Raw genomic sequence first — 13,111 nt, forward strand, 5'->3', positions numbered from 1 at the left:
AAAGATGACCTAGAATAAGAACAGAGTGCTTAGGTGTTACTGATGAGAGAAAGGCCCTAGTTATACTTTCGCTTGTTGGAAGTTGATCAGAGAAGGCTTGTACATTGTGTATTAACAGCAAGTAATATGTGTTAGGTTTATACGAAGTACTCTAATATATACTATAGAATATAATTTCCCTTCTTTTGGATGTTATACTAAACTTTATACTAAAATGAAATAAAGAACTCAAATTTCAAGGGCTAACAATAAGAGTCAAACAGCTAGAGTCTTTTGGTATGCATACATCTCAAGCTGTATCCTTGGACTTTCTGTCTTTCAATTTACCTGCTTCATCTTAGACAAGTTGCTTGTGGCATCTCTTGCCATTAGTTGGCGCTCATCCTTTCGTTTTGTGAATCTGTTTGAATAGTAATACATGTTAGTGGGGAAAAGGCAAAAAATTTTTGAGAAAGGAAGGAAATGAAAACTTCTGCTGGTGGACAGGTTGAAAGAGAACAGATTCCCCATATAGCAAGCTGACAGAAGTTAGAAAAGTAGTGCTGCTTTTTCCAGCCTCTCTGTATCAATCTGCCTCCTCTTTGTGAAGATGTAGCATCTGTGGATGTAGGTGAGAACTATCCAGTCTCTCTCAAGCTGTGAGATGGGTTCCAGGTTTGGAGCTTCCGTGGCTGTCAGGAGCTACGTGGGACTGGTGACAGCTTCAAGGCCAGACACTCAGGCATGCGCAGATACACACAAGGCATTCTTCTTTCTTGGGTGCCAGGAAGGATTCCGTATCGGATGTTGTGTGAGCTGACGTCTGTCCTGATTTTTGTCATGTCAAGGCTGTTTATAAGAGTAGCATACCACAACTGTTTTCTAAATCGTTTTTTAAAATTTGTAAAGTGTCTCATTTGCATTTTCTTGGAAAGATGCTGTTTTTAGAGGTGTAATCAAATAAGTTTTTCTTTGTGAGACATCTTTGTGTATTTATTTGCTCTTAAGTCAAGCTTCTGATCTCTGTTAGGCATTTCATATGCTTTTGTAGCTCTCTTGTGTTCACAACAGATTCATGTCCAGCTATTTGCTCCCTTGAGCATGCTGTGTGTTACATATTGGCCCAGTATGGAACTTTTTTAAAAGAGTCTTTTTATCACGTGTTTATGGAGAAAATTCAGCCTAAAATGGATTTTCTATTACAAGGTACTGTAGAATATGAATGTACTTGGCACTTCCCAGTGGGAAAGTTAAATATTCAGTAGCAAATGTGGGAGGAAAAGGGAAGAACCAGGTGTTTAAAAGAAAAGCTAATGAAAATTGCGTAAAAAAAAGATACTGTGACAACTTACAGACTGGAACTTGGTATTTTAATTTTGAGATAAAAACATCAGAATATTTTCACCCCATTCAGCTCTTTTAATTAAGATCCATGTGTCTCAAGGTAACCTGAGAACCTGAATGTAAATGTTTCAATTCTGTGTTATCATTTGATTTTACGAAGTGATCTGGTGGGTCGTTTATAAGAATAAAATGCATCTTAAAAACAGTAGTAGATACACTTGCTGTAAAAGTCATGCATATATTTCAAATAAAATTTACATGTAATTAATGTATTTTAACAGTATTATTATAACAGCTTCACTGACAATCTTTTACATATATCTAACATGCTACTCTATGTGTATGCTTCAATTTGTTCTTGCCCCTCTCGCCACCAGAAGCATTTTTATCTGATGCTATACTAGTGTTAGTCTAAGTCTTCCAGGAGTGACTTTTTTCCTGCTTTTTATAATTGTTGTTGGGAAAGGCAGAGCTCTTGGTTTTCTTTCTTCTTGTTTTGGTGTTGAACCATCAAAGGAAAACACAATGTGAATTAATGCTTTATCAGTAGTGATGCGCAAGGGTCAGACCATGTGCTTTTTGGGTGATGATCCTGAAAGCTTGCTACGACACCTCATGAAAATTCTTGCGTAACCTCTTTCAGTTATAGTACGTGCTGTTTGTCACTGGCAAAATGCTGGTTGAACTCCGTGTAGTGAAAACTTAGGACCAGAATTTTATGATTTTTGGAGTAGTCTGAGGTCCTGGAACTTTGGAGGACTGTTACGTAGGACAGCAGTCGGTGCAGAAATGGGATTATGACATATCTGGGACTAATGGGTTGTGATGGAATTGACTTAACTCTGGTGTGCAGTCATCTCTCCATCTAACAGTTTCCATACTGCAAGCAAGTGCTATACCGCGTATGAAAGCAAAAACAGCAACAAAAGCCTTGAGAAAGTTTGGAAGAATGCTGTGTGACATGACAACACAGTAGAGGACGTTACTAAATACAATAGGAGGTTATTAAATACAATCCAAAAGGTGAAGTTCTGTGCCAGATAAGGAGAGTAGAACAGAATATAAAACCTGTCAGGCTAAATGCATGGAAGCACTTCTAAATAAGAGTTTGAGAAACAACTTGCAAAGGATATTAAAAACTAGTGTTTAAATGCTTTTTATAAAATGTATTGGGAGCAGGAGCATTGCCAAAGATTCTGTAGGCCCAGCAGGCAATCCAGGTGTAAAAAGAGCACCCAGAGGGGATAAGGCTCTGGCAGAGGACCATAAATAATTGTGTTCAGCACTCAATGTAGGGAGGCATTCGCTCCCAATTCCTACATTGTGGAGAATTAGTCAGAGGATCTGTTTCAAGGAAGTGTTATGTTGTAAAACAGATGTTTTCCTTGCTGTACATTTTTACTTCCATGTCCAGTGCTGAGATTTTCTTCCAGAAAGAGCAGTCCTTTGAAACCCAGTCCCATAGGATATGTGCATTATTGTTTGGAATTACATGACAGTTCAAGCTATCCATAATTAAAGGAAATGTATGTTTGTTGCAGAATAGTGTCAGGAATGAAAACTGATTTCTCTTGAAACTTGCAGAAATAAAACATTATTCCTCCTTTCTCTTTAACTTTCAAAGAATGACTCAGTTCAGTGAGTCCTACAAGTAGTTGTTTATATTTAGCCTAGAAGCAGAGGTTTCATTTGAAATAGTGCCATAATTTAAGTTCTCTTTGTCAAAACTGTCTTTGCTTGCTCCTGAATTTAGAAGGAAAGCTGAGCTGCATACAGCATAGAAAGTTACTAGAATAAGCTATATTCCAATTCATTTGTGTAGTTCCTATCCTTGGCCTAAAATGAGTTATTTAAGAGTAAGTGGGATTTTTGTCCTGGATGATTTGCCACTGATTTAATAATATACTCCATATTTCTGATCCTGATAGTAGATTTGCATATTTTCTTGTTTTATGCTTGGGTGGTTTGTGGTTTGTTTTGTGGGTTTTTTTTCCTTCTTTTTTTTGGTCCTCTTTACATGGGTTGTTTTTAAGAGGTTGTCACCCATGTTTGTGCATAGATTCCTATTTGGGTCGAGGTAAGGGAGGAGAAAAAAAAACAGTAAGGTGAAATATTAGATGGAGTTCAGTGGGGTACAGAGTTGAGAATGAGCAGTTGGTATTACCTGAAGGTAATAAAAGTAGTTTGAATTGAAATTTCTTTCCTATTATATGAATTTTCTGTGCTGCTTCTGTAATTTGTAAATGATGTGCTTGTGTGTAACCGTAGCCAAAACTTTCAAGTGCTTTAGCAAAATGATTGTGTAAGGAAGAAGAAAACTGATGCATAAGATCTGATTCCTTTCAGCTGGACTACCAGTGACGCAGAGAGATCAGACCTGGTAAAGCGTTCTTGTTCATAAGTACTGCACAAGGACTAGTGGAGCAGTGTGGTGCACAGTTGGAGATGGCTTGCTTTTGAAGACTTGAGGCCTTTGTTGTTATTAATCCAACTTTAATCCAGCTATATAATCGTGGGGTGGAGGAGAAATACATATACGACTTGTAGACACATTTAGTTAAGGCAGATATTCTCGTTTTAGTTCATAAACTACACAAAATACCATTTTTCTAGTGTTGTTCATGTTACATGCTTACTTTGCCTTTACTTGTTCTGACTGATTCCTGCCTTCTTGGGTTTTAGAAGACTATAATCAGTGATACTGTTACTTATGATCTAGTGCTTGCTGGCTTGGGGATTTACTTGACGTGGAATCATGGGTGGAATTGAAACTTGTTTCGGATGTGTTAGGGCTGCAGGCAAATATCTAAGCTGCTGACTGCCCTGCTTGGAGGCTGAGCTAACTCCCTAGGGTGTAGAGAACTACTGGAGGTGACATGAGTTGTTGTTGAACATAAACAACAGTGTGAGAAGCTGGCAGAAGCTATAAATAGCACCCTATAGGATGCCTGGATTCACAAATAGTAAACGGGGACTTGTGTGAGAAGTGTCCAAACGCTGCCATTGCATAGAGGGGAGCACTGGGGCCACTTTGGAAGGTGCAGCGTTACAAGACCAGCAGTGCCTAGGTAATAATTTCAGAAATACCGATTTTGGGTGTTGTTGTAGTGAAACTTGGACCACTAAGGGAAGAAGTCATTGGAGTGGTTTTTTAATTAGTGGCAGGGAAAAGGAGGTAGAAGGGTGGTAGAAAAAGAAGATCAAGTAATGGGAAAAAGGGAAAGGATTGCAACCAGGTGCTGTCTGGGGGTACCTGTTGGGCAGCTTGTGCTTGATTATCACAGCTGGAGTCTGGCAATAAACTAAACCTGTTAAGACCCAACAATACAAGTCAAACCTACTTGGGTTGTGAGGAGGGCTTCCTTAGTTGGCAAGAGGACAGACACCTGGGTGGGTGGACCAAGAATCCTATTGCCACTGGCTTAGTGCCTCTTTCAGGCTGGTTGTAGAGCCACCACTCCCTAACAAGATGGGTGTCGAAATATCTGATTTATGGTGCTTCTGGTCATTCATTGCCAACACTGTTAGACTGGACGGTAGTTCTTTCTTTTGACAGTCATTGGGAACTTGTAATATTAGAAGTGTATCTTGTCTGTTTTTATAGCCTAGAAAATTGGAATTGCATGTAATTCAGGTTGATGGATGGCCCATCTTCTGTTTTGGGTAAATGGCTGAAGTTACTATGACTTAAAACTGTAGCATATGAATTTACAAATTTGCCTTTTAATTGCACGTTGTCAGTTTGTCATTATATATATAATATATGGGATCAGTGTTCTTGATCTCAGACATCTGTTATGAAGCTGGCACTCTCTGTTCTTTGGAATGCAAAGATTATATTTTAATTCTAACTTCTTGGATAAATGTCTATTTAAGGCCAAATATCAAGATCTTCTAAACGTGATTGCTTAATACCACAGTAACATAATTTTGCTGTTTGGGAATTCATGTTCTTCGTCTGCTACTCACCATCTCCCCTCTCCCCATCCTGAAAAACTACTTGCTCGAAGCTACTGCTATAAAGAACCAATCCCTGAGAGCCAAAAGCCCATTCCAAATAGTAATGCACTCAGACTTTTGTTCTGTTTTGATGTAGCAGACTGTTTTTCATCTTTTCCTGATGTTTAAAAAAAGAAAACCACACAAAAACCCAAACCCTATTTCTTGGTTTTCCCTTCAGTAGCATCCATCTGCTCTCTGTGAAACTCTCCTTAATGAAGCCTGTTCCTGTCCAGCTGTGTTCTGTATCCCACCCTTGCTGTGTGTCATGGCAGAGCTGTTGGTGTAGGGGTTCTGTGTCATAGGTATTCTCAGGTTTTCTTCAGAATCCAATAGTGCCTTATTCCCATTGTTCATGACATCCCATAGCTCTTTGACTTTAGAACTGCTTTTTGTTTTCTGTCCTCAGTGTATCAGCAGCCAGTCTCTGCTGTTGCACTTAATGCATCTCTGTGCCCAAGCCTTGGTTTTTATCGTGAATGGGCAATCCTGGGTGCTGTTTCCTGTGTAGTATCAGTGAAACTCAGGAGTCACTTATTTAATATCAGAACATTTTAGTTACTTATTACATCTCTTTCCCACTAATCCCTCATGTTTTGCAGTGACAGCATACTCGTGATGAAGTATATTTGTTGTGCCAGCCTATGATTTGTAGTTCAACTTAAACTTCACCTCTCTCTTAATCAGTGTTTGTCTGCACAAGTTTTGCTTTAATTGTTTCTTTGAGACTTCAGTCCGCACTGAACTGTGTTAGTATAGCATTTTTCTAATGTCACTGATCTTTTGATCATCCTATATTCTTCCAGTGCCTGTCAGCTCCTTGAAATCAAGAGTAAGGGAGGAATTTATTGGGATACCACCAAATTGCTTGGAGTTGTGTCTAAGTATGCTTTTGTACTTCCTCCACCCATGCGTATTGAGTGTGCAGAAGTTCTGTGACCTTCTTAATGAAAGCATATGCTACTGCTGCCTATGTTGCTTAGGCTCTAGTATATTACAACTGCTTTTCCTGATTTTATATACTGTATACCCTTCATGTGTATCTCAGAAAAATGGAAGAATATTATACTTCTATAGTAAGTTGCCAAGTGAGACAAAAAATATTCTTGTTTTATTTTTGCAATACAAAGAAAAGTAATAGAAGTAATAATTTTATTCAATAACTTTTAAGCTGATGGTTAAAAACACATGGATTTTATACGCTACAACAAGAAAACTGCTATAACATTACATACGATGTCTATTTGCTTCATAAGATACTTTTCTAGAGTGGGACAAATCTAAAAAGACAATATAATAGAAGAATAATCATATTTACAAATGCAAACAAATATGAAGTTTTTAAAAAGTCATTTGATAAACAGAATGACTGTAGTTCATGATGGCAAAATTGCCTGAGTTATAAAATGAATTTAGAACTAACTTGGGGTTAGAATTAACTTGATACTTAAGGGCGTTGAAAGCTTGAAAGTGTTCTTTCAACAAAAACTTCAAGATAAAATTTTCTTGTAAGACGATGTTATAACAGGACAACAGTGTTCAAAGTTAACTACAAATAATGAAGATGATATGCAAAAAAAACCTGCAAAATTTGTTGCCTAGATTTCATTTTTAGAAGCCCAGTCAGCAGTCTGGTGTTTGTAAGTTAACAATAGAAAATAGCCCAAGCTGTATGGAGGTAACATGGCTTCAGAAATAATTGCAGTAAAGCATATATTTTGTCTTTAATGTTTCTGGTGTTTTAAAATGTTGTTTGGTGATCGTCTATAATAGCTTGTCTCTGTGAAACTGAATAGATTTTTATTTTTCTGATCTGAGTTCTTGTTACAGGCTTTAGATTATAGAAGGGTAATGAATATTTGGACTTTATATGATTCCCCCCCCAATGCACGTTCTTACGTGTTAATTTTAAAACATCTGTGATGCAAAAAGGTGTAGTTAAATATATTGTTACAGTTTGGTATAAGAAAGCAAGAGAGCATCAATCTCTGGGATTATTCTGAGATAAAAAGCAAAAAAAGGTTCATTTGAAAATATTTTAAATAATTATTTAGATTTGATTTAAAGTTACAGTTGTGTTTTAAAGATGATACCACTTTTTAGGTAATAATTTAAGGTTTTCATAATGACAGTGAATTCTATTGGCCAACAATGAAGGCAGGTGTGGAATTTCAGTTGATGATTTGAGGACAGGTAGAGCTGAAATATATAGGGGTGAGGGCCATAAAGGAGGAAAATAAGGTAAAAGGAAGTCTGGAGAAGAGGGTGAAATGGATAAATGGGATTCAGGAGCGATCTGTAAGTAGGAAGTAGAGGTTAGGAAATTAGTGTTAGAAGGGATGGTTTTCTTTTGGATTTGTAGTCATGCTACTGTCAAGGGACCTTGTTATTAGAGTGGACTTATAGTTACTGCTCTTTTGTATGTAGCTCAGTAGGTGCTCTGTCTGAGGTCCCTCTGTTCTTAAGGGGAAGTAAAAAAGAGTTCAGCGCCTTCCCATAAACAGGTGTTCTCTGAACTGAAGGTGGCTCTCAGTCTGCCTGTTCGGGTTTTGCTAACTGAAGCTCCCTTGTGTTTTTGTGTTTTTTTTTTTTGTTTTAGAGTTGGGACAGGTAAAATGAGCTTAAATTTGTTTCTGTTGGATAGTGAATGTTTTTATTTCTGGATCAAAGAGCAGGCAATAATCTGTCTATGCCAATTATTGGGGGAGAGGAAGATCTGGCATTACAATTTTTGTGCAAAGAATACTTGCTATAAATGATCGACATATTGGATAGGTATAGACTGCAAATAAGAAAGAAAATAAAATGTCATCAGTTACAGTGAGTGTAGTTATGTTATTAACTCTGTGTATATTTAATCTTACCATTGGCAGACGTGATGGGTAGGCTATAAGTACAAGGAAATACAAGGCTGAGGAATCTTTTGTGTGCTGGAAATCAAATAAGTCCATATCTGGTGTGTTCTTATACTTTTTCCTTTACTATTTGGTATTCTAGTCTTTGGACTGCCCAAGGTATATGACTGAATTTATTTTTCATCATGCTTAATATAATCTTCTTACTGGTTAGGTATTCTGCTGTTTTGGTACACTTACATAGTAATGCATGCCTAAATATAATTTGGACTGATAGAGAATAACCTTGAGTTATTTTTGTACTCTTGCTTTAACAAGATATCGCTTTGACATCCTTTTATTTCTTCTTCTGTAGGAAAGACATAAATTAGTTCATTTAAAAAAACTATAGAACAAACTGTGTCTTTAAGTCAAACTTATTAGGAGATTCATATTTTTTCAATTTTTCCCTGTGTCAGTGTTTTTTTGACTTTTTCAGGGGTTTGAAATCTTGTAGAAAAGAAAAGCGCCTATTAATGAAACTTATTTTTGTCAAATACGATAGTATTTTAAAGCTTATAGACCAATGACAGTTTCATTGGTGGTGTAAGAAAGTAATTATTTTTTAGACTGGATTCAAGACTTGCAATAGATATATTCACTTCGATATGATGGACTTTTAACATCTTGTTTCATATCTGGTTTTTTTTCTGTTTTTCTGAGTTTCTGCTTTGTTTTGATCTTAGTGCGGCATCTGGTCACGGTTTAGATTGGATTTTGGTGATGCAGACTCACTGTTCTAAGTGAGATCTCTGTGCAGCTGCTGTTGTCTTGGCAGAGCCTGCTGCTCACTGTGAGAGGGAAAACATAACTTGTTGAATGTGTATATCCAGTACTGCAAAGTTTTTCTTACATGAACAAGTGTTGGTAAGCCCATGACAGTTTGGAACAGTCATGATTGAAGTGACCGCCATGAAACCACTCATCCACCTGGGACTGAAACAGCCTTTCATTTCTGCATCCCGCCAGTTTTCCTCTCTGTATTTTCTGTAAGAAAAGAGATGGAAGTATGAATCCATTCATCCAGCTGGATTTTTTTTTTTTTTGCCATGATTTATTTAACTTAATATAAATGCTGTCATCTCATTTTAAGGTAAAGCAGGTTTTGCAAGTATCATTTTTGCTAGAATGTATCTGAAGTAGAAAATAGAGCATCTTAATGGTCAGGTAACTTCATACTCACACTTCAGGTTACTAGACCTGTTTGCTTTAGTTGATGCTTCTTTGAGAAACTTTAATTGATAACTAAGAATCTTTTTTGGTTTTTTTTTGCATTAATTATTTAGCATCAATATACTTCTTAAATCATATTCCTTTTTTCTTAGAATACATTATATATTCTTGTACTGATTTCAGTGGATTATGCTTTCATTCCTGGATAAAAATAGTTTTAATTGTGTTTAGAAATAATTTGCTTTATGATATCATACCACATCTAACATAATAATTTGCATTTCTTCATATTATAGATGCACATTTCTTTCAGAGAGAAGGAGGGTGGGGGTGGGAGAATGAAGACAGATATTGCTATAGGAGTCTTTGTCTTAACAAAAAGTAAAGAGAATATGCATCTATAAATGGCCGTTAGTGAGTCAATTGCGGTGTCCACTCAGAAAGTTCTTACTCTAATTACTTCCGTGCTTTGTTTTCTTGGGGTGGGTAGATAGGCAGAATGGTTTTTAAAGTCTTTGAAGTATAGAATTTGGAAATTATATGCATTTGATAGGGATCAAATTTGCTGGAATATAGGTAGTTAATTCAAATATATATATAATTAATTGTAATAAGTATAGACAAAATAAAATGTAGAATTTTCTTGTTCCGTGTTCTTTAGCAGGTTGATAATTTAAACTTGTGCAATTTTAGCCCATATTTTCTACTCAGAATAAGAAGATAAAGAGCTACAAGTGGATGTCTCATTAAAATATTGTTTCTTAGAGATGCTGTTAAGCATCTTTTGTCTCTACATATTCCATGATTGTTTCTATAATTTTTTGCAAATGTTAAACAGTTTTCACAAAAAAATTGTGAAATCCCACAGATTGGTTTAGCTGGGTATGGTATGTGACAAGCAGCTTTCAAGAGAAAGGAGTACAATGTGCTGAATGAGAATATGGCATGGCATTAAATTCCAGCATTCAGCCAAAGTATCATTCTGTTTCTACAACTGAAAATCTCATTTTTAATTAGGATCTGTGTAAGCATATTATACAATAAGTCTGAGTATCTCTTGCATGTTTATATAAGGCATGTATAATAACAAGTAATGCTGAGAAATACTTCAGAAAGTTACCTTAAACTCAGTATCTATTATCATAGGTATCCGTATGGATAGTAATTATCTAATATTTTAGTAATTCGTTAGAATTGCCATGTAATTCTGATTTCATTAGACTGTATAAGAAGACGTGATCATTGTTGTAAACAGCTTTGTGCTATTTTTAATATATCTGTGTATGTTACTTGATAATAATTCCCTTAGTTCTCATTAAATACTTCTTTTTTTAATAGAAGAATTACGGAGATTGAGTTGGTCTGGCATTCCCAAACGGGTTCGTCCAGTTGCATGGAAGCTTCTTTCAGTAAGTTGTATTTTTTTTTCCTTCTTCCTTTGTATTTAGTATTAGTAGTTTTTTCAAGCATTGCAAATAATTTTGAGTTGTAATCCATCAGTGATACTTGAAAACATGGTGTCTTGATGCTGAATTGTAATGAAAGTTCTGTTCTTTTGCTCAATTTCAAGATTAATTTATCACATTGAAAGGAGGGGAATGAGAAGTAGTAGTAAATCATGTCAGCTCTATATCTTTGTTTTTCAGCCTGGCTTTCTATGAAAGAAAGGCTTATGTGATAACAGTGGCCTCTTTCAACCAATTTTGATGGAATAGTAGAGTTTTCAATGACAAGTAGATTCTTAGTTTTCTTGAAACTAGGCACACAGTAGAGGAAACAAAGCCTATCAGTGTCCTACGAAAGGCTTAATTCTGACTTCACATTAAAGTAACTACAGGAAAGGATTAACAACTGTACTGAGGAAAAACTCGTAGGATCTTATGAGTTTTTGGGCTGATTGTTGTATAGTGGTTTCAGCAAACAAATCTCAACTGCTGTGGTCAGTTACCTTGTGGCGTTGGCTCTCCTCATGTCAGACCTGTGAGTCAGTTCAAGGAGACAAGCTAATTAAAAAGCTAGTCACTTTTTTGTAGCTTGAGTTTTTGGCTGGCTGAGCTCTCTGAACTTTGCCGAGCGGTCAGAGGATTTTGCAACGACAGTAGCTTGGGAGTGAGTTGACTGACATACCAGCGAACAGCACACAGAGGTGTTTTGGTCAGGTATCAGAGACAAGCTTGTGAGAGTCTGGGAATTACTGGCTTTGGTGTTGCAGAACTGGATTTTTTAAATCTTGGTGTTTGCATTATATTTAAAAAGGCTCTTTTGCAAAAATACAATGTATTCCTCATAGGAGTAGTTTTCATGTCAATCTTTTCAGCTATAATACTTGCAATGGCAAACAGTTGTGCATTTTAGCTGTTGTTTGTCTGCCTGGAGTTGGATGAAGAACTTCTGAAGATGTTTGTATTAAAAAGAAGCAAAAATCTCCAGGGGCTGTGAAAGACACTTTATCAGCAAATCTTCATGCATTTAAGAAGTGTTTAAAATTCTGAGTTATACACACAACAGTTTAACGGTATTGAATTTTTCAGAGAGTAGACTTAAATAGCTTTGCTTTTTATAGAATAATTCATCGGGGAATGCTAAGTATTTACTGCAGATTGAGACTGATTTCCAGTGACTGAAAGAGTCTCTCTTGCTGATGAGTTCTACTAAATTTGCAGCTTAGTTCCTTCTAATGCTAAATGCAGATGCAGCTTCTTAATGGTGGAAATTCAAATATCCTGCTGTAATTGAAATTAAACATATACAGTCTATTTTACTTCTGTTCCCAGAGTTGTTGTCTGAGATTCTGTTAATGAAAAGAGCATATTTTTTTTTTTCTGGAAGCTTAGGGTGCCTGTTCTAGAACACTCAAAGTAAAAAAGTTACGGCTAACTCAAAACTGACTTTGAAACACAGTAAGATGAAGCATAAGGATAGGTTAAGCTCTGAATCAGAGGACTGACACTGTGGTTTAGAGAATCGGAATTATGCAAAAGTTAACTGCAGTCACTTTCTTTTAAGTAAGAGCGTGGGCTTTCTGTGAGCTTCACTTTCATTCCATAAGTTGATTTTAGTTTAGTATTTCTGAGATTCCCAGTGTAGAGAAATTCCTAAGCGTAGAGTTCCCTTGTAGTTTTTTTAAAGCACTCCCATTAAGGATCCATTCCAGTTTAACTCTTATCTTCGGCTGTCTTGCCATACCTCTGCAAAGAAACTGTCTTCAGGTTATTTTGGTTTTACTTCAAGAACTTTTTTTTTTCATTAAGAGACTTCCAAAAGTGTTCGTGTGGTTTGTGTGGGTTTTTTTAGTTAGCAACCAAGCACCATGCAGCCGCTCACTCACTCCCCCCTGGTGGGATGGGGGAGAGAATCAGAAGAGTAAAAGTGAGAAAACTCGTGGGTTGAGATAAAGACAGTTTAATAGGTAAACCAAAAGCTGTGCGCGGAAGCAAAGCAAAACAAGGAATTCATTCACTCCTTCCCATGGGCAGGCAGGTGTTCAGCCATCTCCAGGAAAGCAGGGCTGCATCACGTGTGGCAATTACTTGGGAAGACAAATGCCATGACTCTGAATGGCCTCCGCTTCCTTCTTCCCCCAGCTTTATATACTGAGCATGACGTCGTTTGTTGTGGGATATCCCTTGGGTCAGTTGGGGTCAGCTGTGTCCCCTCCCAGTTTCTTGTGCACCCGGCAGAGCACAGGGAGCTGAAAAGTCCTTGACTAGTGTAAGCACTAC

General features: G+C 36.8%; 1 protein-coding gene across 4 annotated transcripts in view; it reads left to right on the forward strand.

Moving 5' to 3' along the window:
- TBC1D22A (TBC1 domain family member 22A) overlaps positions 1-13,111 on the forward strand; it is a 186,632-nt gene that overhangs the window by 22,356 nt on the left and 151,165 nt on the right. For all 4 annotated transcript variants that reach the window (XM_064445566.1, XM_064445556.1, XM_064445574.1 and 1 more), the window contains exon 5: positions 10,728-10,798. In XM_064445566.1, coding sequence (XP_064301636.1) covers positions 10,728-10,798 — 71 coding nt within the window. The remainder of the gene's footprint in view (positions 1-10,727; positions 10,799-13,111) is intronic.

This window comes from Phalacrocorax carbo, chromosome 1, assembly GCF_963921805.1.
Source record: "Phalacrocorax carbo chromosome 1, bPhaCar2.1, whole genome shotgun sequence".
NCBI classification, from domain to species: Eukaryota; Metazoa; Chordata; class Aves; order Suliformes; family Phalacrocoracidae; genus Phalacrocorax; species Phalacrocorax carbo.